General features: G+C 36.0%; 1 protein-coding gene across 1 annotated transcript in view; it reads right to left on the bottom strand.

Moving 5' to 3' along the window:
• The window catches only part of PPP1R21 (protein phosphatase 1 regulatory subunit 21), a 97961-nt gene that overhangs the window by 13088 nt on the left and 59516 nt on the right, over positions 1 to 25357 (bottom strand). Inside the window, exons 14-21 of the mRNA XM_036751089.1 lie at positions 24095 to 24222; positions 21349 to 21501; positions 20537 to 20629; positions 18715 to 18963; positions 9939 to 9971; positions 7464 to 7580; positions 4155 to 4253; positions 2848 to 2976 (exon numbers count right to left, since the gene is read on the bottom strand). Coding sequence (XP_036606984.1) covers positions 2848 to 2976; positions 4155 to 4253; positions 7464 to 7580; positions 9939 to 9971; positions 18715 to 18963; positions 20537 to 20629; positions 21349 to 21501; positions 24095 to 24222 — 1001 coding nt within the window. The remainder of the gene's footprint in view (positions 1 to 2847; positions 2977 to 4154; positions 4254 to 7463; positions 7581 to 9938; positions 9972 to 18714; positions 18964 to 20536; positions 20630 to 21348; positions 21502 to 24094; positions 24223 to 25357) is intronic.

The raw sequence follows: 25357 nt of genomic DNA on the forward strand, positions 1-25357 counted from the left end.
TGGCTTTTTTTTGGGGGGGGGGGGAGGCAGTCTTAAAATAAAGACCTGAGATTTTTTCCCTGGCACCTTTGGTATTCTCCTTCCTCCCTTTTAGGTAACTTGAGAACAGGTCCCTCAACTACCTCAAAATTGTGTGGCCTCCATTATGAACCTCCTCTTACCACACTTAATTCTAGTTCAGCTGCTCTTTTTGCCTTTCTTTTCTCAGCCATTACCACCTCCTCTACAATAGTTAGCATTAATACAATACATTCAAGTTTGCAAAGCATTTTACAAACATCATCTTATAAGTTTCACCACAATCCTGGGAGGTAGGAGCTGTCATTATCCCCAGGTTACTGATGAGGAAACTGAGGCAGGAAAAAGTTAGGTGACTTGAGGTCACATTTGAACTCAAGTCTTCCTGACTCAAGACCCAGTGTTCTGCTCTCTGTGCCACCAGCTGCCTCTAAAAGAACATGCAGTATTAGTGACAATCAAGTCCTGTGTGGTAAGGTGCTCCCCACCCCTTCATAAAGCAGAGGAGCCTTTCCTCTCTACTGATTACCTCCAACTTATCCTATCTAAAGCTTGTTTGTGCATGGTAGTCTGTGAATGGTCTTCTCCATTAGACTGTGAGCTCTTTGTGGGCAGGGGCTGCCTTTTGCCTTTCTTTGCATCCACAGTACCTGTAATACACTAAGTGCTTAATAACCATTGATTGATAAAAGTTTGCCATAAAAATGTTTACAGATTTTTCTGCTTTTTAGTCTATTTGTTGTCCTCCTTCTCATTTCATCCTTAAATGTCCCAAGGATGTCTTTGCCTCGTTGAATTAATTCTTGCCAAGCTTCCTTTAAACTCCCTTTTCCCTCTGTAGTTTCCTGCTGTTTTATGAGACAATACGCTTGTGTCTTTCCATTAGGTTTCTCTTTAAGGTTTAAAACTGAGATCCTGTTCTAAAGTGTTCTTGACTATACTATTGTTTTGCAAGATCAGATGGTTAGTGGTTCGGTAATTTCTGGGCTCCTTTGGCAATTTAGTTTAAGAAATAGTTGACAGTGATACACATTCTTCCATTCATTTCCTATCTTTCAACATCAAGTTTTCCTAAATCAATGACATTGGACTTATTTTCACTGCATATGACACTTTCTTCTCATTTTTGTTCTTTCTTCTAGTTTCATATTAATTTTGCTATCTGCCATACACACACACACATACATATCATTAATGGTCTGACTACCGTCACATAATCAAAGAACCCTTGCCCTGCACTGCAAAGAACTGTCACAAAAGCATTTTTTTTAACACAAACACACAGAAGCAATCTTTTCAGGGACCTAAGCCAGTCTGTGCAGTTTGTCACCAACATAATAGCAGGCATACTATAAGGAATAAAGATGCTAATCAGCAAGCACTGCACAGGGTTTCAGAGTTCAGATCTTCCTGGCACAAAATTCCACAGCAGATCTGAGGATTCCTACATCAATAATGAGATTTCTCTCAAAATACAATAATTTCCTTTCTGCAATGTCATTTGGTGCCCACCATTTCTAGCACCTCCTAATTCTTTTCTCAAATAAAGTATTCATGATATGTAGGTGCAAGCTTCTCTGTAGACAACAAATTATATTTTCCAACACATTTTTTCACTATGCCCATTTTTTGCATTAAAATCACTGAGTACTAAAGTATGCATATGCTGATTTAATTTGGAGATTTTTACCAAGTTCTTCATAAAATTCCCCTTCTTCTTCATCCTTTGTGACAGTGGTCTAGAAATTTCAATTTTTTAATGGTGGTCACTTGCAAATAATCAACATAAGAAATGCAATAAAAGATAAGTAAATGTCTCATAAAATGATTTTTCTTTATTTCCTTTGGATACACAATCAAATCAACCTTGCCAACTCCTTTATTTGCCTCTCCAAGGAGGGTCTATGTGCAATCCTTTCACTGAATTGCAACATCCTTTTTTGTACATATATATCAACATGACACTTACATGTAATAATACAAATATATCACATGACATCTACTTAACCCAAGCCTATAAAAGAAGAGATTTGTGGGAAATTCACAGGATTTCCCTCTCACTATCTGGAAGATAATCAAGGAACCCTTGCCCTGCATTGCAAAGAACTGCCACAAAAGCATTTTTTTTCACACAAACACACAGAAGCAATCTTTTCAGGGACCTAAGCTACTCTGTGCAGTTTGTCACCAACATAATAGCAGGCATAACATAAGGAATAAAGATGCTAATCAGCAAACACTGTACAGGGCTTCAGAGTTCAGATCTTCCTGGCATAGAATTCCACAAAGAACCCAATATTATAATTTTAGATGCAGCATCTATTAAATGAGAGTACACATACTGTTTGAGAAAATGGTTTACAACTACCTTCACAAGAAGCTCTTTGGCTTTTATATTTCATGACTTAGCACTAAAATGCAAGTAAAAATGTTATATGTAATAGCATATAGACTATATGATATACAAATACATACACATACACACACACACACAGATAGGGACTAGACCTATGAATTCAAAGACATAAGGAACTCCCTGGATGAGGAAACTTTCACTTACTAGTTAGTGAAAATCAGCCCCTTATCTTGCAACTTATAGAGAGCTCCTCTAGAGCAGTTACTTGCTAAGAGTCACAGAGCCAGTATATGCTGAGGCAGGAAATGAACTCAAGTTTTCTCTGTTCTGAGGCCAGCTCTTGATCACCATGCTATGCTCTCTGACTTATCTATAACCATAAGCAAGATGAGGCATCTATGCACACATATGCACATATTAGTATAAGGATCTTTTCTTTCCAGGGAGAACAAACACACACCCCTTGTACATACCTTACTAGACATCTTTAGTGTATCAATTTCTTCCCTTTGTTTAGATAAGGTTTCGTTCATACTGCAAAGGTGATCACTCATCATACTGAGCTGGTCCTCATAGCTCCTCTTAGTAGTTGTCAATTCATCCTAAATAGCGGAAGAAAAGAATCACAAGTGGTTCACTTTCAAAAGCTCTGTCGTATTCTCTGCATTCAGTTATAGAACTTTGGAAACCAAACTGCCTACAAAGAGGCTTTGGCTCAGGGATGGGGAACCTGTGGCCTTGGGGCCACATGTGGGCCTCTAGGTCCTCAAATGTGGCCCTCTGACTGAATCCAAACTTCACAGAACAAATCCCCTTAATAAAAGGATTTATTCCGTAAAACTTGGGACTCAGTCAAAAGACCACATCCAAGGACCTAGAAGGCCACATGTGGCCTCAAGGGCCCAGGTTCCCCGCCTCTGCTTTTAGTTGTTGAGCTAAAGTATGCGGCTGCTGTAAAGCAAAGAGAAAATGTGTCAACAAAAAATGTTTTTGTGGATTTAAAAAATGTTTTCAATTTCTTTCATCTAATCTTTAAAATTCCCCCAATGCAATATTTAAATTTTTCCCATCAAAATTCATTTGCTCAATCTTATTTTCAAGGTGTAAGTTTTTCTAAATACAGGCCAGTTTAAGGTGTCTCTCTTTGGCAACACCCCTTCCTCCATCATTCCCTTCTGCTCCCTTCCTCCCTACCCAGTTTTCCCTCAGTAACAGTTCATTCCTAGGTAATCTGATGAAGATAAATACTAAAGTGTTGACAAGAAGATAGTTCCATTCGACAAACATTAATCACCTTCTATGTGCAAAACACACTAGGCTGGGTACTGAATAATATTTTCACTTTAATAGATGCTCACTGGAGACAAGGCCTTACTGCAAGTAAGTAATCTAACAGTGAGTCTTTAGGTCTGGATATTTTGAGGGAGACATTCTTGCAGCAAGAGTGAACTTTCAGCATAGGATATTGTTGATCGGTTATGGATCAGAAGAAGTAAAAGAAAAAAAGAGTAAAAGACAGAGTAATCCCAGAGAGAGGACGTTAAAGTCTAGCCTATTAAATATTATCATAGTAAAATGTCATCAGAGGAACAAATAGCACAACCTCAACTTTTACTTAAACATTATTTAATTCAAACTACCTGGAAATGAGTCACTAAACAGCATTTCTTTAAGTAATGACTGCCACCATCCTTGGTAATAGAAAATTGATTTTTCTGCCCATGAAAATCCTATAGAAAAACATAGATTTAAATTATGTTACTAACATTTCTGAACTTACCTGCAGTCTGCTAATGTTCTGACTGGCTACTTTCATTTCTTCATTCAACGAATCTTTAGATTTTTCTGCTAAGGACAATCTTTTGGAGAGTGCTCGGCACTGTCAATTTAGAAAATATTAAGGTAGTGTAAGAAGAAAGGTTCTCTGTAATTCATTTCAACTTAAGGCAGAATTTGAAAACAAAAATTCAAACGCAAAAAAACTATTTTCAGATAAAATTCAATTCAATAAATATTTATTAAGTGCCTACCATGTACCAGGCACTGTGCTAAGTGGTAGGGATATATATAAAAAGAGGCAAAAGACATTCCCTGCCTTCAAGAAACTTACACTCTAATGGTGGAGACAACACACAAACATATAATCATAGCAAGCTATACAAACGATAAATAAGAAATTGCAGAGAGAAGGCACTAGAAATTGGAAGGGGGCGGGGCGCAAGGGTGGGAAAGTCTTCCTATAGGAGATAGGATTTTAATTGGGACTTAAAGGAAGCCAGGGAACTTAGTAGTCAGAGTGGAGGAGGAGAACATTTTAAACATGAAGAATAATCAGAGTGAATCCCCAGGGCTAAGAGATGGGAGTATCTTGCTCATGGAACAGTCACAGGATCAAGGAGTATGTGTTGGGGAGCAAGGTGTAAAAAGACTGGAAAGGTAGGAGAGAATTAGGTTATGAAGGGCTTTGAATGCCAAACAGAGCATTTTGTGTATTTGCTCGTGGAAGAGTGAAAAAGTTTATCAGCCAACACAAATGGTAAACTTGTTGGTGCCTTCTCCACTATCAGGTAGTTACAAATAATATGTGTGGTTTCTACTAATTGCCCAGCACTTATCATCATGTTACTTATCATCGTTAAACAAGGCAAGTAGTTATTTCAAAGACTATTAAAGGTTTCTGATCATGTAAGACGGTTCAGAAAACATTAAGTGCTTTTTCTTTAATTTCTGTACAGATTACATGAACGATCAATGTTTTCAACAGTCCTATCAATTAAAACATATCCATATGAAAATGTAGTCATGAGGGTCAAAATTCCTATTCTTTTCTTGGAGGGCTAGAACTGAATGAAAAGGAGGCCAAAAAAACAAGTAATTCTAACTCACACAACTGTTCAAACAGGGCATATTATTTACGTGCAAACTGTAAATGTGGCTACAAAATTTAATTAACTTCCATCCAAAATTTTCTGATAAAACCAAGGAAGCCAACAAAGAAAATCTAGATGGACCTCATTAAGATTCAGTGTTGGTACCTATATGTTCAGACTAATTATACTAACAAAAATCTATAAATTATACTAACAAAAATAAATAGGAAGTCACTACTTCCTATTTATAAAATAAGGCAACACTACAGAAAAATTTTAAATGTTTGTACCATAGCCATATTCAAGTGTTACAAAGTATTTTGGCAGTTCAGTAGCAGAAGTTCCTACCCATTCATAGTAGTAAGTGAGGCTTCTTTCTCCATTCCCTATTCTGAACAGTCTACCAACTTAGCCACTACAATTGTCATTTGCTATACTAGGAAAGGAACAAAGCCAATCAAAGACCTTTCTCCATATGCACACAATTCTTTCATTCTCTACCTCCCCTGCCCCCCACAATCCATTCACTTCTTTAGCAAAGGGTATACATAAGCACAAATAAATCATGTCTACATGTCTTTTCAAACCAATTTCTTTCAAAACTTCAAAAAAAAATCTACAAGATTCAATGCTACAATTTATAACTGACTTTAGATAGGAAAAAAATACAGCAAATGAATAGTAAGGATATGTGAAGGAATCAAAGAAACACAGGAAGACCTGTAAGAAGTGGTACAAAGTGAAGAACCCAAAACTAAGCAAAAACACACAATGACCGCAACATCTGAAGGCAACTTTTAAGTGGCAAAACAAATGGATAATAATGGTACTATCACATTAAAGTTAAACTACCTACCCTTCTTTCTTTTAACAAATGGTAAACTACTGGCATGCTAAGTTTATCACCAGTCCCAATCTTACAAAGGATTTTCTTCACAATAACCCTGTTAAGTATGCATTTTTAAGTACTTAATAAAAATATTCAACAGGCATTTATTACACACCTAGTTATATGCAAGGCACTATGATATGGATACAACTAATGTACTTTTAACATTGTTTCCTAGTCAGGTCATGCTTACTTCAGTCCTGGCTCCACTCCTCACTCTCCAGATCTTTCCACCTCTGCTCCAACAAATTTACTCCAACCCTATCCTCCCCACTACCTTCCCAGAAGCCCAGAAATAAGCTATATTTCCCCTACTAGAATGTAAGCTCCTTAAGGGCAGGGGCTTTTTTTTCCCCTTTTATTTGTATCCTCAGAGCTTAGCACATAGTATGTACTTAATAAGTGCTTTATCTTTATCTCTGTATGACAACTCTCTTTAAATATCCTGGACACCATCAGGTATCTTGGTTTGGAGACAGTGGTTCAAGGGGAAAGGGAAGGCTGAGAAAGAAGGCATGAAAGTGAAGCCCACTGCAGTTTGGATGCCACACTGATTTTATATACATCTTCCAAGCCCACTCCACCCCAACCCCTCCCAACAGTGGCTGAAGCTTCCATAGGGTGGAGTGGGGAAGAGAGTTCTGCCATCTTTGGAAGCTAAAAATGAGCTAGGCAAGGGAGGACCTCATAATTATCCACAATGCTATGCATTTCATTTTTCCTTCTAGTCTGTGTGTGTGTGTGTGTGTGTGTGTGTGTGTGTGTGCACGTGTGAGATGTGGTGTGTGTGTGATATGTAATTTTATTCTTCTTAAAAAGGAAGGGAAATTGTTTTAAAACATTTTTAAGGACTGGATTTTTTCCTAATATATCCCTGAATTATTATGTCAAATGTCCATAATTTCACATTGTCCACAGATATTTCTAGATGTTATTCTATACTTTAAATGGCAATTAAAAACCACAGCTTATTTTAAAAGTGTTTTGATTTTGTTTTGAAAACACTGTACAAGTGTTATATAAAAACCACTGCTGGTCTTTCCATTGTTATCCATTGTTATTTTAGACTTTGTAATGCTAACTTATTCAAACCAAAATTTCAAAAAGATCATGGAAAAAGCTGAAGATACCTCAGTCCCTAAACTACAAAATCAAAGATGGTCCCTAAACTGAAGTATAGAACTAGCTGTTTGGTGCACAAGACAGGCAGTGCGAACTATGATCAAGTAATTGTAGGACATACAACTTTGACTTTACTGTCCTTTTTCTTAATAATGTCCTAAGGGACTGAGAAAGAAAAGAACAAAAGATCCAATCATTGCCAACTTACCTCAGCATGAAAATGCACTGATTTACTATCAGCCAATTGAAGTTGGGATGTAAGCTCCACTATCCTTGCCATATAATGATTTTTTATCAAATCCTCACGAGATTCAACATCTGGAACCTGGGGAAAAGGAAACATTCCTGAGATGGCTCAGCACTAGTGAAGGAGATAAGCGTATAGCAATGGCAAAAGAGAAAAGATATCTTATGTTCAGTGAATCCCCCTTAATTTGCAATCGGCCTTAATACTCAGCAGAGAACCACAGTTTTCCTGCCCCTTGAAGAAACTTCAGCAATCCAACCAGAAAAGGAGAACAGACAGACTAAACAAGCTCAAACTGTCTAGTGTCCATTATGCTGCCTGCTGTCTTGAAACATAATTGTAATCAGAGGTAAAGGAGCAAGAAACTCAATTTTTCAATAGGCTTTTACCTGCTCCTAACAAACTTATCAGAGAAAAATGTAGCTCACCCTATTTAATCTTTATAAGCAATGCTGTTTTCAATTTGGAGAAACTTAATATGCTACAGCACAATTAAATAGTAACTCAAATTCCAAAATTTGATTGCTTATCTAACAAGACACATTTTGGCAATTTTTATTATATGGCATTCATTAACACAAAAATTAGCATAAAGTCTAGCCATGGTTCACACAATGCTGAAAAAAAGCTAAACATTTCAGACATAACCTTGAACAAAGAAAAGACAAATCATGCCCAAAGCACAAGTATCAGGATTAATTTACTTTATGTCATCATCAAATATTTATCGCATGTTCACTGAATACATAGCGCTGTGCAAATGAGTCCAATTTTTACAAGATGAAAACTAATAACCCTTGTATAACAACCCAAGAGGGATTTGTGTGGAAAGAGTTCATTACATAAGCTGAAGCTGTAGAGAAGGTCTCTCTGTGGAAAGTGAAGAAAAAGTTACCACAATTCTATATTTGTGGAAATGAGGCAAGAGTGCCATGGATAAATAGAGAATAAGACACAAAAAGAATCAAAAAATTTTAGTTAGACCTCAAGTTATTTAAATCAAATCCACGCCTAAAGAATAAACTCCTCTTTAACATATTTGATATCCACCTTCTGTATGAATAACTTTAGTGAAAGAAAACTCACTACCTTCAAAGAAAGTCAATGAAATTATTGGATAATTATGTTAGAAGCTTTTCCTTATACGGAGCATGAGATCATCTAGACTAAGAACTATAGATAGCAAGGACTGTACTATTCTGAACTGCTCAGATGCCTAACAGATGTTCCTGCAGGTACAATGCCACATCAGATACATCCTGAGAGGGTTTTAATGGGACCATGAGAACCCTGTTTCAGTCCCCTGGAAAGTTTACCCAGACTATGAAAACGCAGAAGGGAAAATAAGAAACAGAGTTCAAGGGAGAGGCACAGTATTTCTCCCTAACTGGAATACAGAAGATAAGGAAACATTTTCTCCCTTGAATCTGAAAATGCTCCCAACTGGAGTAACCTCTCTTGGCCTCAAAATTTCCTCATTTATAAAATGAGATCAATGACTAGACAATCACTAGAGTGACTGTCTGCAGCTATAAAATTACATGGCCCTTCACTACTTATACTACCCTCAGATTTCGTAAATGCATTCTACTGGATTTTCAAAGAAGTCTAATGCAGGTTTTCTCAAAATCTCAAGAAGAGATATAATGTTCAGAAGTACCTTAAAAGCTTTTCATATCTAATAGGATATTTCTCCATTCAGTATTCAAGAGCTTCATGATCCATAGCATTATTTATTATAATGCTGATAAATACAAACTTTTTGGTTTGCTTAAAACCAAGCTAGAGGCTAGTCAAAATTTATCCTCAACGGCCTTGTAATGGCATTAAAGATTTTGCCAACATGAAACATATAATCAGTCCTCTATTCACCTGAGACTAAGACTGGTAGTAAAATGAATGAAATCCAATTTTAATGGTAATTTCCAAAGATACATTAAAATTAAAAATTCGACGCATAGATTCATTTGACCAGTGCACCTTGGTTTAAATTCCTTGTATAATCTTGGAAAGACACTAAGTATGTTGCTCATCAATGCCCTGAAAAGCTTACCTGATCTTTCACTATGAATTTCAAATATCATGTAGTAGAAAGAAGATATGAGCAAAATGACTAATGAATACGGCTGCTTGTCTCACATACCAAGCCTCTGAGTTTATGGAAGAGTTTGGCTTGCACCTTGCTAAATTGCTAATTCAAGTCATTTAACAAGGTAATTGCAAACAGAATTGTAATTTGTCACTGACAGCTAAAATTGAATTGGGAGGGGAAAACATATGGATCATCACTGAAAAAACAAAATTGGTTTCTCATTTATGAGAATCTTCAGTAAAACAAAATGAGATGAAGATTGAGAATTTTGAGGAATTGATTTATACAAATATGCTGCCAGGTATTAACTGAAAAATATGCAGGAGTTGTCAACCACACAGTACCTCAATGTCTGATGTCATCACCAACATTCCAACCTAGAAAACAAGAGAAAAAATAATTTAGAATAAGTTACAATTTTTTATCTAAGGATTCACTGCACAATACTTTGTATGGTTGGGATATTTTCAATTTCAACCTGTGTTGGGAGTTTACTGTTAGGCTGTAAGATCAGAATAAGATTTTCCTTGGATTCTTTTTCAGTACTAAGGATGCTTTGCCTAGGGACAACTACATACATTGACTTTACTGCCATGACATAGTCAGTAGGGAATAAACAATGACTTTTAACTGTACAATCTATCAAAATGCTCTCTGTTTAGGATTTTTCAAGAAAAACTAAGTTACATTATATTACTGGAAGAAAAAGGTATCAGTTTCTTAGCCCTCAATTCCTGTCATTTTTATATGCCTGAAATGATAGGAGTGTGTGTAGTTCTATGGTAAACATCATAATAAAGACCAGTGAACCCAAAACACTAAGAACAAAGTCTCTGGACAAGAGCTCCAGATAAACATCAGAAGAAAAAAGGTAACAAAGTTTCACAGTTTTCATTTGATACCAATATGATACAGACATCAATTTCTGTAAGATTTTACATTAATTAAAAATTAAAATGTAGTTTTAAATATATTAATGTTTTTTAATTTGGGGCCAGAAAGGTTTATAATTTAAGATTTCAAAAGAATATAGCTGTAATCACTGAATTAAGGGCATTCTTCATAATGAAAGTATGTATTTTAAGTACACTGACTTAAAAGAAATTTCTGTAAATTAAATTTCAATGGATTCTGTTAATATAACAAGCGCTAATAACTTACTGACTTTTAAAAATTCCCCACTCGACTAGTAAACAGCAGACATCAACATGAATGTTTATTCTTTGTGCTAATAAATGTTAACATCACAAAACTGACAACAGTGCCTTCTACAAGTATTTATAGGAACCTAACTTTCCGTCCACTGAAACAGTAGCTTCAATTAATTTTCCCTTTTGGTTAGAAAAATTTTATGGGAACATACCAACTAATTTAGTCATATATTTTAATAAATAAATTTAAATAGGGTTAGCATGGGCAAATTAAACCATAAGATGTATCTATTTCTCTTTTTGCCCTTCCCAACCCCTGCTTGCATTTTCTCCTCTTTCTCATCTTCCAGTTGACTGCTGATTTGAGAAACACTAACTACATCATAGCTTTTCAAAGGAGTGACATTTATATAAATTAAAATTAATCATGATGTACATGATTATATTTTTTAAATCCATTTATCTTAATTCTAATCTAATTCCATAATAATTGAGTAAAATGAGAATTTGGAAGTGGCCATGAATTTTCTTCATCAACTGCTCTCTTTTACTACCACTACTGATAATAAATAATACCGCATTTTCAAAACACCTGGAATTTTCACTAAGAGAAACAATTTAAAAGACTTCTTTAAGGTACTATAGGATAGGTAATAAAATTTCATTTCTTCTTCCCCCCACCTCTATCTTTTCCAATGTCTCTTCATTTGTACATACCCTATGAGCTCGATATTAGAGCCCCCTTCTGGTAATATTAAAATGACGTGCTCATGTTAATTAACCTTGTATTTTAAACCAGACACAAACTTGCTATCAGAACCAAAAAATTTAAAAAGTTTTCACATGGCATGTTAAACATTCATTTTTCAATAATGAATAATTTAGGTATAAAAGGTATAAAAAAGAAAAAAAGGTTAAAAAGAATTATCTAAAAAAAACAGAACTCAGGCATGGATCTTCAGATTAGGATGTATAAAAAAGTAGAACATAAAATGGTCAGTTAGCTGCTCTGGGCTTCGGTTTGCTTACCTGTAAAGTGGGGATAACACCTGTATTACTATCTAACAAGGTTATTTTCAGCCAAGCTCTTTGTAAACCATTAAGCAATATATATATTACATCCATCTGTCCTAGAGAGGTAGCATGTCATAGTGGAAAGACTAAAAGAATAAAAATCAGGAAGACAATTTAAACCCTACCTCAAATACCTATTATCTGTGTGATTTTGCCTGAATTTCTTAACCTTTCTGAGTCTCTTCTTCCTCTTTGTAAAACAAGGATATTAAGAATACCCCTAGTACACTATCTCACAGGGTTGTTGTGAGCCTCAAGTAATAACAGCTAGCATTTATATCATGCTTTAGGTTTGCAAAACACTTTCTAAATATCATTTCTTTTTATCCTCACAACAACTACAGGAGGTAGGTGCTTTTATTATCTGCATTTTATAGATGAGAAAACTTAGGTAATAAGAGGTTAAATGACTTGACCAGGGTCATAAAGCTGAGGCAACATTTGACCTCAGGTCTTCCTGACTCCAGGCCCAGCACTCTATACACTGCAACCTACCTGCCTCAACTGAAAAGGGTATGAAGTCCTATGCAAAATTTGAAATACAATGTAAATGTCAGCAATTATAAGTGCTATTACTCAGAAAGACCATACTAGTGTTAAATGGAACGACTCATTTCACCAAATCCAACTGGGTAACAAACCCGGTTTACTGGTAAAAAATATATAGGTTATAATTCCAAATCAGAAAAACGTGAATGAAGCTCCCAGTTACTGGGGCAAGAATTCACCATCTGACAAAAACCTCTGGGAAAACTAGAAAGTAGTCTGGTAGAAACTAGACCATCATATCACACCATATACAAAAGATAAGCTCAAAATGAATACATGACTTAAATATGAAGGGGTGATATCATAAACAAATTAGGAGAATACGTTAGAAATTACCTATCAGAAATATGGATTGGGGATGAGTTCATGACCAAGCAAGAGATAGAGATTCACAGGAGATATGACGGATAATTTTGATTAAATAAAATTAAAGGTTTTTTTTCCCACAAACAAAACCAATGCAGCCAAAATTATAAGAAAAGCAGGAAAATACAGGGGAAATTTTATAGTAAATTTACCCAATAAAGCTTGTATTTCTCAAATATATAGAGAACTGAGCCAAAATTTACAAAAAATAGGAGCCAGTCCCCAATAGATAAATGGTCAAAAGCTATGAATAGGCAGTTTTCAGAGGAAGAAATCAAAACTATCAAGTCATATAAAAAACACTCTATATCACTAATACTAGGAGAAATGCAAATTAAAACAACTTTAAAGTACCACCTTTTACATATCAGATTGGTTTATGTAACAGACAAGGACAATGCCAAATGCTGGCGGGGATGTGGGAAAATAGGTACACAAAGGCACTACTGGTAGAACTGTGAAACAATCCTACTGTTCTGGAGGATAATGTGGAGCTATGCTCAAAGGGCTATAAAACTGCATATCCTTTGACACAGCAATACCACTACTAGGTCTGTAACTCCAGAAGATCAAAGACAAAGGAAAAGGATCTATATATGCAAAAATATTTAGAGCAGCCCTTTCTGTGGCAGCAAAGAATTGGAAACTGAGGGGATGTTCATCAATTGGGGAATGGCTAAACAAGCTATGGCATATCAATGCAATGGAATACTAATATGCTGTAAGAAATGATGAAAGGTTCCCAATAGCTACAACTGTGACTTTGGTGCTGAGCGACTCAAGATTCCTGAAGGGTTATTTTACCTGTCTAATGTGAAGGGGTTATCAGGCAACATGATGTTGGGAGTCAGTCATGCTGTCACCACAAGCACTGGCATGTGACACTGACATCAGACCAGGACTATATGGCAGTGCCACAGTGGCAGGAGGAAACACTCTTATACAGACTTTCACTGATAGATTGAATTGGGAGCTGTCTCAGAAGACACCTCCAAGCATGAGATTGAAATTGATTGCAAATAACACAATGGTGGAACAGCGATTTAGTTCAGGGATTAGTGGCTCAATTCTAGTCTCTCTGGGTACCTTTCAACAGATACAGATTTCCAAACAAGAGTAAAACAATATGCAGAAAAGAAATGCTCTTGAAGCCAGTTCTGGAAAAAAAAAAAAACCATGGCCTCCCTATGATCCCTTATGTTTCATAGCTTTAGTATGATCAGGAACAAAAATGAATGTCTTTTGTAGAATTTTTAGACATTTTTGCATACTTCAAATTCCATTTAACAAATTTTAAAGCCCTTAACTGGCCATATAACTTAAAATAAGTTTTTGCCTTCCTTGTAAAGCAATAACTCCTATAAACATTTTATAATTTTTGTATAAATATCTATTTTCTCTAAATATTTTCCTTTTAGTAAACTGCTTTCAACCTTCTATTAGCATACTGATTTTCAAATGATTGGCAGAAATGATTTTTACTGACTAGTAAAACTTACTGCCTATACATTTATCTCATACTTACAAAACTAAATAATACAAATTTCTATCCCCTATTTAAAAAAAAGAAATGATGAAGGGGATAGTTTCAGAAAACCAGGGAAGATCTATATGAACTGATGCAAAGCAAAGTGTGTAGAACCAGAAAAATCTATACAGTAACAGCAATATTGTAAGAAAAACCAAATGTGAAAGACTTACTGATTCTAATCATTACAGTGATCCACCACAATTCCAAAGGACTCAGGACATAAAATTCTCCAGATAGAGAACTGATGAGCTCAGAGTACAGACTGAAACTTTTTTTTTCCCCTTTCCTCATTCCACCATAATGTGGAATGTCTTACATGATTGTATAGATACAGTCTTGGCTTCTCAACAGATGGGGCGAGAGGGAAAGAGAATGTGAAACTAAAAATAAAATTTAAGCTAAAAAAAAAAAAAAAAAAAAGAAGACCCGGGTGCAAGCCCTGATTCTGACAGGTACACGAAGTATGTGTGTGTGTGTGTGTGTGTGTGTGTGTGTGTGTGTGTGCGAGAGAGAGAGAGAGAGAGAGAGAGAGAGAGAGAACTTACGGGCACAAAGCAAATACGTGTCAGAAGCAGGACTTGAACGAACACAGATCTTCCTGACTCAGTAGACTTGCCCTCTAGATTATCTACTATGCTATGCTGCTTCTCATATGTGTACAGCATTATCTATGGTATAGTATTGTACTATTACATATCATTAAATTATTAGATAATATAAATTATTTCACTAGTTGAACTGGATTTGATATCCGCATGGATTGGGTGAATTTGTTACATTTGAGACCAGTATAATTAAGCAAAATAATGATTTGGTTTAATTAGCTACTTATATATAATTCATGATTTGGTTTACTTAGCTATTTATATATAAATATATATGCAAATATATTATATATATGCATATATAATTCATTTATGATTTATGAGTATATGTACATCCTCCACAAAGTTAACTCTGATGCATCACTGTGGCATGGAGGTATCCCTAAGGCTCACACTGATTGAGAAGCACATAAGCACTGGCAGGTGCTACCTCACTGTACAGACGTCAAGTATTACCTCAACAACAAACTGTGTTTCCTGAGAACCAGCTTAAGAACAAAAAAGCGAGGCTCATCATCAGCAGGCTGACCAAAGCAACTCAGGAAACAAAAAAAACCCTATACTATACTATAATATGGCCCTGAACTCTGTGCAGCCCCCTTCTGCTTTCAGAGTGACAGTGGCAGAAAAGAGAGCAGAAGATGCTAAGAATCACATATTTTTAAATGACCCATAAACACTAATTTAAGTGGTTGCATTATAAATGTAAGATCCTTGTCCAGTGACCAACTGACATGGGAGAAAATGAATCATATTAATCTTAACATTCTTTCTATAAATGAAATCAGAAGACAGAGTAAAGAGTAGATAAATAGAGGGATGTCTCACAGATTGTCTTTGGGGAGTCAAATAAAGGAACTACTCAGCTGGTTTTATTGTTCATCCAAAAGCAACGTCAAATATTATTTCATGGTACACACAATCATTTCACATTGCAATGCAGATGGATAAGCATTTGGAAAAAAGACTGTTATGAAAATCATCATTCCTTAAGCATTAATATCTGCTGCAGAGGATGTGGAAATAAAGAAATTCTATAAAGAACTTGATTATACCTTGTAAATCAGGGGTTCTTAACCTCTTTTATGTCATGACCACCTTTAGCAGTATTATGATACCTACAGACCCCTTTATCAGAATATTGTTAAATGCATAAAATGAATAGTATTACAAACCAGTTATATTGATATGCAGTTGTCAAAATATTAAGGAAATAGTTGGCAGACCACAGATTAAGAACTCCTTTTCTAATTAAATCAACACAAATTTTGATATTCTAATTCAATGCAATGGGGAAGATACTGAAAAATACGAATTAAAATGATGGTTCTGGAGTATTAAATGCCAGAAGCCTCTGGCTCCTGAAAACTGAAAATTCATACCTATATATCAAAAATACTTTCTTCAAGAAGGTCAGGAGGCAACAGAAAGAGTAAACTCCAAATAACATAAAAAGTGCACCTGATTATACTAATTTACTAATAACTAGGAATATTTTTGAATTAGTCTTCTGTGTACAATCAGGCAAATAACATCTTAGAGCAAAGATCAAAATCAAAACAAATTAGAAAAATTAAATTGAGAAGATTAAATGCTGTGCAATAGATGAAATATCAAACCAATCTTTTTAAGCAAACTATTGATGTCAAAAATTGAACAGGGATAAAAAAACTGATATCGATAACATTTTTTCAGTATTTCCTGAAGAAGCTTAGCCGACACAAATCAATCACCACAGTGAGAATATCCCCCCAAAGGAACTGCCTCAGTCAACAAACAGTTGGTCTTCTTGCTAAGCAAAGAGATATGGCAGTAAAATGCAAGACCAGTTTTGAATATACATTCATTTGTAAAATCTCAGAGAGGATGATCCTGTAAAATAAAACAGCAAGAAGCAGTGGAGGGGAACAAAGTTACAGAAAGCTTGATGAAAACCAATACACAGATTTTTAAAATGCAAAAAGTCTTTTAAAAATTGTTTTAACAAACTCTTTCCTCCCTCAATGACAGTAGAGGTACCGCAGACCCCTGATGGACTATATGTCAATGCAGAAACATCACTAAAAAAAAACAAGGACGGAAAAAGTAGCTAGTCTAGATCCAGTTTATAGTCTGGGCTGGAGGTGAACATTTTGCAGGTAGAGAGTAAATGATTCTCAAAGTAGCTGAAAGGGTGTATGATATGACAAAGACATGGAAAAAATTCCAGACTCCATTATTACCAAAAATAAGACTGAGAAAATATCAGTCATTGCTAAACCATAAACTTATCTTCACATCTATACAAAATATTTAGGAGAACAATTTACACATGCATCAAAGAGAACAGGCAGGCTTTTGCAAGTGATAGCCTAAATCAGATCACTTCTTTACAATCTCTCAACTGACTAAAAACTAAAGAGAACACAAGATACCACTGTATTTATTACTACAAAAGAGCATTTGACCTAGTAGAGCCAAATACTATCTTAAAGGATTTCCCCCAATGAAGTGCTTCCTATACATATATCAAAATCATGCAAAATTCCTTAAAAGATAGATAACTTTGTTCAGTGACTTCGTTCCGATTATCAAAATCAAGCAAGGTATGAAATTGGTAGCCATGTTTGTCAAAGGTATTTACCATCCCAATGGAAGAAGTACAGGATAGGAAGGGATTCACTATAGGTAGTGAGATCCTTCAGATACTCCTCTTTGGGGAGGACACTGTATTGATTTTATCAATCCCTGAAACAGTGCAGCATCTTATAAATGAGATCCATAATCACTCAAAAGAATTACCTAACTATATATATATATATATATATATATATATATATATATATATATATATATATATATATATGTATGTATGTATAAAAGAGTGTCTAGCTATAACACAGGAAAAACCAAGTGGATGAAGAATGTCTCTAAACGATACTATGAAATACCAGAGGGTGAACAATCCATAGGAACCATCCATCAGTACATATATCTTGGCAAGGCGTCGCATGTGGAGAATGTGCTGGGACCAGAATGGAAGAGTTTGGATTTCCTTAGAGAAATTACAGCACTTATAATGACTCAGAAAATCCTACCTAAAACAAAAGCCAAGAGGTTTAAGAATTATATTTTTCCAGTGCTGATGTCTGGCTATAAGACATGAAATGGTCACAGTCACCAAAGAATTGAAGCTTAGAGTCATCCAAAAGGCGAAGAAGAGATGAAGTGAAAACCACATAAACAAAGAAGACTTATACACCTATCAGAGAGCTATGACTGGAAAAGATGGTTGGGCCAAATATATAGTGAGAACTCAGGATAACCAAAGGAAAGCCACATAACCCATTGGTAACTCAATGTTAAGCGATGTTGAAGTAGACTTCTAGAATGTCAGATTGCCCTCTCCCATCTCCCATCCCATCTCTGTAGAGGACTTATGGGCAGACACTTAAAAGAACATTTACAGCCAGCATGAATAGTGAGAATACCACATTGATGAGATCATAGATCCGCTGAAAGAGCATTATATACATCTGGAAACTAAGGCTGAGAGGAGTTAAGTGACCATGGCCACACAGCTAGTGAGCATCAGAGGCAGGATTCAGATCCTGGTCTCCCTGACTGCCATCCAGCCCTCTGTCCTGTACACCATGATGATGCCTCTCTATGGGCAGTGTGGCCCTTTCAACAGCATTCTGACTAAGCAGGCTGCATTTTGCAGGATAGATGGAGTCTTCCTTCAGTAACATGGTACATGCTGCACGTGTTTACACTCATCCCAAAAAGGCAGATGAAAACTTTGCCACTGAGAATGAGGAGAACAAGGGAACACCATGAGCCAAGGCAAAACAAAAAGCCTTACCAGACTGGTACTCTGAACGGGTTCTTGCCAAGACTTGTCAGCTGACTCTTCCTGATCTTGTCCAGTAGCATTCGCCAGAACAGGATTTTCCTGGGTGCTCTGTGCCAACTGGGCTCCACTCGCATTCTTCACCTTATCTGCCATCCTCTGGTTTTCCTTCTCTAACTTGATTTTGGCTAGCTGGGCTTCCAGCATCCAATGTTCTTTCTCCTGCTCCAGCTTGGCAATCTTCTCTAAACTTTGCTGGACCTAAAGAATTGAAAGATAATTATTGATTTGAATCTGAAATGAAAACAAAACTGAAAGGTCTAGAAACTTTATGTGAGCAAATCAAAGCCACTTCAAACAGCACAAATACGTTTAGAAAACTGCTCAGACTCACTGGACAAAACACTGAGAGATAAACAGAGTGTAACTGTTTTCTTTTCAAACTGCTACTTGGTATCTGCACTTAATAGAAGTTTTTCCATTTATTTTTAAACCAGAAGGTCACAACCCTTGAAAAGTTGTTTCTAGTTAAGTTCCCTTTGTCATATCAAATGTTAAAGCCAAAAATATTAAAACAGTGAGCAAAATTTAGCCTTATTAGTTATGTTCCCAAAAATTCAAAAGAAAAGACAGCAATTGCCTGTCTTGGTGCTCTAAAATGCCATCTTCCCCAGAGCCCAAAAGGAACAGGGGGGAAAAAAGCAATTTCTGAGTTTTCCTTTAAACGCATAATTTTGAATAGAGAACAAAAACTAAACAATATATTCAGGAATAATTTTTAAGAATTCTACACTGTGTTGCTTGGGTCCAAAATTAATTTTGCTGATTATTTTAAATCTGACAATTGCGTAAAGCAATAGGGGAAGTTACAATTGAATGCTCGAGGAAAATAATGAATGTCTATACAGTAAGTTGCCCCATACTGTATATTTTATTCTTCGACTGTAATAATCTGACAGAAATCACAAAAAAATTCATTTGTGAAATATCTTAAATTAGTATTGCTTTGGAATAACCTCAGTAATCTTGACTAAAGAAACAAGTGACCAAGTAAAGACAGAAAATCAAATATTTCCTACTGATGTAAGAGGTGAAAATGAATCAATGTCTATAACTGCACTGTCTCACTACTTTAAAGTCATCTAGTTCTACTGCCTGCATAAAGAATCAATGATCAGGGCCAAAGTATGCTGATGTTATTTAAATAATGGCTTTAAAGTCATCAATTGAAATCAAGATACCATTTAACATATTTTTAAATGCAATACAAAATGAAAATCAATAAATATAGTTAATTTAAGTATAGTAGCAAACAGTTCATTCCAGAAATAGGAACAAATCCTATTTTCCATTGTCCTCTATGAAACTGAAAATTATACTCAAACATATAATCATGAAGGAATGTAACAATTAGTACAGAGTTCAGAAATGATCCTCCATGTTTAATAATAACAATGATAATAATAGCTACCATTTACATAATACCTACTATGTGCCAGGCACTGTGCAAAACACTTTATAATTATTATCTTATTTGGTCCTCACAAAAATCCTTGGAGGTAGATGCTGTTTTAAACCCTATTTTACAAATGAGGAAACTAAGGCAAAAAGTGGTTAAGTGACTTGCCCAGAGTCACACAACTAGTTTATGAGGCAGGATTTGAACTCAAGATTTAATGACTCCAGGCTGGGCACCCTACCCACTGTACCACCTAGCTGCCCCATATGTTCATAGCAATAAATATGCAAATTTGTCTATGTTCTCTTTAAAAAGTCATTGTATGAAATCAGTATTTTCATTTTTCTATCATCGATGTTATTTGAGGTCCCATACCTGTTGTGCAAGACCTTCTCTGCTTTCTGTGGAACTCAAAAGGATGCGACGGTTGGCCAGAGCTTCTTCATAAGGCACCGACTCCAAACGGGGCTGTAGCAAAGTCATCATCAACAAATAAGGGCGGGGGAGAAGTTGAGAAGTGTTTTTTCTATTCTCTCATTCTACATGTACAAACAGGAGTACTAAATGTTATATACATTTTGGAGTTCAGAGCAAGTCCAATATCTGTCATGCACTTTCTGAAGTTAAAGTAGTTTATTTATTCATTAACATCTTGTCAAGCTTTATTTCTGTCAAGCTCAATTACGGCCCGTGCTCTGACCCACTGCCAAAGAGAAATGTGTTCAATCTAAGTAATACGAACCAAAAGGATCTTCCTGAAACACTTTGGAAATATTTTCTTCTTTTCCTTGATTTTAAATGATGGTCTGGTAGAAAAGGCACTGGACCTGGAGTCTTGGGATCTGGGTTAGAATCTCAGGTCTATCACTTCCTAGTTGTATAATTTTAAGCAAGTAAATTAGCCCCTCCTTCTGGACTTTAGTTTCTTTCTCTGGGAGGGGGCATGGTATGGTGAAAAGAGCACTAACTCTGGAGTTGGAGGTCCTGCCTCTCATGCATGTCTCCTATGTGACTATAGGCAAATCACTAATCCTCCTTGCACCTCAGTTTCTCTTGCTGTAAAACGAGAGGGTTGGACTAGATGAGCCCTTTCAGTTCTAGATTGATAATAAGAGGATACGACTCTGGGCCATCCCCGAGGTCCCTCCTGTTGTGCCATACTCTGCGTCTAAGTGCTCTTCTCTAACCTTCTTCAAAGACTTCACATAGGCAGCAGCTTTTTGCTTGTACTGCAGCATACACTCTGCTGAGAGAGGACTGATGAATCCACCTGCCGCCTTAGGCCCATAGCTCAGTGAAGCAATGAAATAGTCAACATTGCTGCTGAAGAAAGATGCAATCTAAACAAAGGATGACAAGAAGACAGATTTCGTTTTCAAAAAATATATCAAACATGCAGGAACACCTTTCAAAGAAAAGCTTAAAAGTTGGTGGGAATGAAAATTTAATTTCATTACCCTGCCCCTAACCTCAAATGCATTGATTTGAGGCGAATACCCAGGCAGTGACTGATTAAAGAACAGGTTAAGTGTCCTAAATTCTGAGAGCAAACCTGTCACATTGCTGGTCATTTCTGTTCTTCATGAAGTGACATAATTTTGCTTTACCTGATGAATGCTTTTCATGGCCTTACTTCCTTAACTTCAACTATTGCCTTGAGACTCTTAGTATCTGAACTTCCACCATTTATATTGTAACTTTAAAAAAAATCACCTTCCAAACGAAGGAATCAAAGATATGCTGAAAGTTGTAATCTGTACTTTGAAAATTACTTTATATAGTTCAATTTAAGAATGAGAAGCACAAGGTAGTTTGGTAAGAATATATTTCATCAGCTAGATATTAAGTTGTCATCAGTCCACACTTGGAAAGAACTTTATTGCTTCTGGTCAAAGCCCATTACAAAACTCCCATAGTGAAAAAAAAGTGCTACGTGTTCCCTAAAAAAAGATTTTTTCAAACAGAGCAGAGCTTTAACGACTGTAAGTACACAGATATTTAACACTTCAAAGCTAGTTGTATTAACAAAAAATCATTAACTATGCTGTCTATTGTTCAGGCAGCCAGAGTCTAAATGTCAGATGTTGAGTTTGAATAGCAAGCAAATCATCTTTCCTAGAAATGGTTTTAAGAGAATTCTAGATAAAATTACCTCCAAAGATTCGTATGAAATAATGTACAGAAAAGGGATAACTAAGAGGAAGCTGACCTTTGAGCAAATGAAAAACCAACAATTATTCCGGAGATGAGGAATGAGAATCCTTCCTCCTCCATGGCAGAGAGGTGAGAGACTCATAGGAAAGAATGCTGCATACTTTGTCAGGGTTGGAAACTGTAATGGGTGTACTTGCTTAATTACTTTTGTTACAAAGAAAGGTTGAATTTGGAGGGTCTGAAGGTTTTTTTTTCTTTTTCAGAGAGGTGTTTTGGCTTGATTTTCTTTTTTTTAAGACCTTTGTACAAATTCTTTGTTGAATCCAAAGGGGTTTTTTGTTCTTTTCTAGAAATGGTTGTAATATGACAAAAGTCATTAATAAAATGTATGCTAAAAATAAGATTAAAATAAGATTACTTCCAAGAAACTTATGATATAGTCTAGACATGTGAAACAGAATAAGAAGTAATAAAGAAGCCTTTCTAGCTCAGGAGCCCAGCAATGACAGGTTTAAAGGAGCACAATAGTTGCTTCCTTTAATCATGGTCACAAGCATTATTTGGACCAGACTGCTATGACAGCTTACTAGAGTTTAGAAAAAGTAATCTTCATCAGGTATATAACATGATCTCAAGAATTGTTTTTTAACCTAGCATGTTCTGTCAGATAGTATTTTGTTCAGAAATCCAGTCATAGAAATTAGTGCCCATTTGTGAAGTAATCTGTGAATCTGCTGAAACAAAATAAGACTGGGGCAGCTAGGTGGCGCAGTGAGTAGAGCACCAGCCCTAGAGTCGGAAGGACCTGAGTTCAAATGCAGCCTCAGACACTTAGTAGCTGTGTGACCTTGGGCAAGTCACTTAACCCCAACTGCCCTGCCTTCCCCCCTCAAAAAAAAAAAAAAGCAAACAGAATAAGACTGAAACAATCTCTTTAGAACAGTGCTATCCAATCCTTACAATTCTATAGCTTGATTCAACCATTTTGACATATGGATCACAGCAGACTCTATTTTTTTAAGTATCTGATAAAAACAACAGTAACTACAACCACATGAACTAAGCTCTAATTCTGCCTAGATCAGAATGGCTAAGATATTAAGGGGCAAATAAAAAAATTAAGAAGGTACAATTTGGTCAGACTATATCAGCTAATACTTTTATTAATAACTAATATTTATTAAGTGCTCACTGACAGCAAATTTATTGAACTAGACTGCTTTCTATCCCCAAAGTTCTTTTACTCAATAAAACTGGTCCATATGTTTATAGAATTAAAGTTGGAATAGATATCAGAAGGCCACCCAGTGCAAACCCCTCATTTAACAGAAGAGTTATCTGAGACACAGAGAAGTTAAAGGGTAGCTGCCAATATAATAATAGTTGTAGTAGTAGAAGTAGTAATAGCTAGCATGCATATAGAATTTTAAGCTTTGCAAAGCACTTTACATGTTATGTCACTGGATCCTCACAAGAACCCTACGAGTTGGATACTATTATTATCGCCACTTTACAGATGAGAAAACTGAGGCTGGGGCAGTTAAGGGACTGGTCCAAGAACACACAGCCTGTCACTGTCTGCGGCATGACTCTAGGAGGTCCTCCTTTCTCTGCTGTACCACCAAGATGTCAGTATTATCATTCTATCATCTAGGTAGATAACACAATCAGGATAGGACCCGCAGTCTTCTACACCCCAATTCCAGCACTCTTTCCACAGTATTACGCTTTTTTAAAAACTGGGCTTTATATTAATAGGAATAAAGAGGGAAAAATTACCTTTCCTGCTCCATTGGTTAATGCCACTACTGAAGAAAGGATGCAGTCATTAGTTGTTATAAGCTTCTGAGTAGCTGTTGGAAGTTCATGCTCTATAGTAGCTTTCTGACTATAGTGCTTGGAAATATCTAAGAGAACAACCAAATAAAAACTCACATTACTTCACATGACCTCCACATATATGTTTATATGTCTGTATAAATGAGACAACAGCCTTGAAATCCTAGGTCCTAGGACCTAGGAAGTTATGCCCATTGTTTTATATTTACTCTTACAAATGGCAAAGCAGGTAGAAGAAAGGTAATAGTAAAATAGATCATCTATAGATATCCCTTGTTAATTACTTTGCCTAATTATAATTCCAACCTTCATAAACTTCTTAATTTATGTCACCAAAAAACTCAAAGGAACACTACCAAAAAGAACTAATATATACAAAACTTGTCAAGAGATGCCACCTTTTCTCTCGAGGCAATCTCACAGAAAGTGGGGTTTCCCTCCAGGTTGTTATGATGGCCCTGAGCTCCCACAACTGGCCATTGAGTTTCCTCCAGGCTGAAAACAGGATTTATCAGGTCCTAATGAGGGCTTAGACATCAACTACGTAAACAAAGTATTAGCTTGTAATGGAAAAGCCAGCACAGTCACACTTTCCTGGAGTCCTTGCTGGATCTTAACCAGGTGGCCACTCCATGTCTCACTGCCAAGAAGGGATTAGCCAGTTCAATCTTTAGCTTTAAATGCTACTGTCTCTAATCTAAGGATTTTATAATAATTGGTTCTGGCATTACTGGATGAAAATATTGGAAAAAGTGCAAAAAAAACCCAAAAACCCTGCTTTCTACAGAACATTAGAAACAGCAACATGGTACAGTACAAAGTGTGCTAAACTAAATACAAGAAGCCCTAGCTTTACTCCCACTTGTACCATTTACAAGGTATAAGTCATTTAACCTCTCTGACCCTTAGTTTCCACAACTGTGGAATGCAGATAAGAATACCTATTCTACCTACTTCAGAAGGCTGATGTGAAAATCAGTTGAAATGTATGTACAAGTGCTTTGTAACATTAAAAGCATTACATGTGGAAACTGCCAACATAATCATTATATGATGACTGAATATAATTCTACACTGGTATCCACAAAATATAAAAATGTCCAGGGAAAGACCCCCTTCAAAAAAAGTAGGAAGATCCACTGTGGACAATCTATAGGAGAATATGGACAAAAAGTTTTAATGAGTCATATGGTTAATACACTA

This window comes from Trichosurus vulpecula, chromosome 3 (genome assembly GCF_011100635.1).
Source record: "Trichosurus vulpecula isolate mTriVul1 chromosome 3, mTriVul1.pri, whole genome shotgun sequence".
Lineage (NCBI taxonomy): Eukaryota > Metazoa > Chordata > Mammalia > Diprotodontia > Phalangeridae > Trichosurus > Trichosurus vulpecula.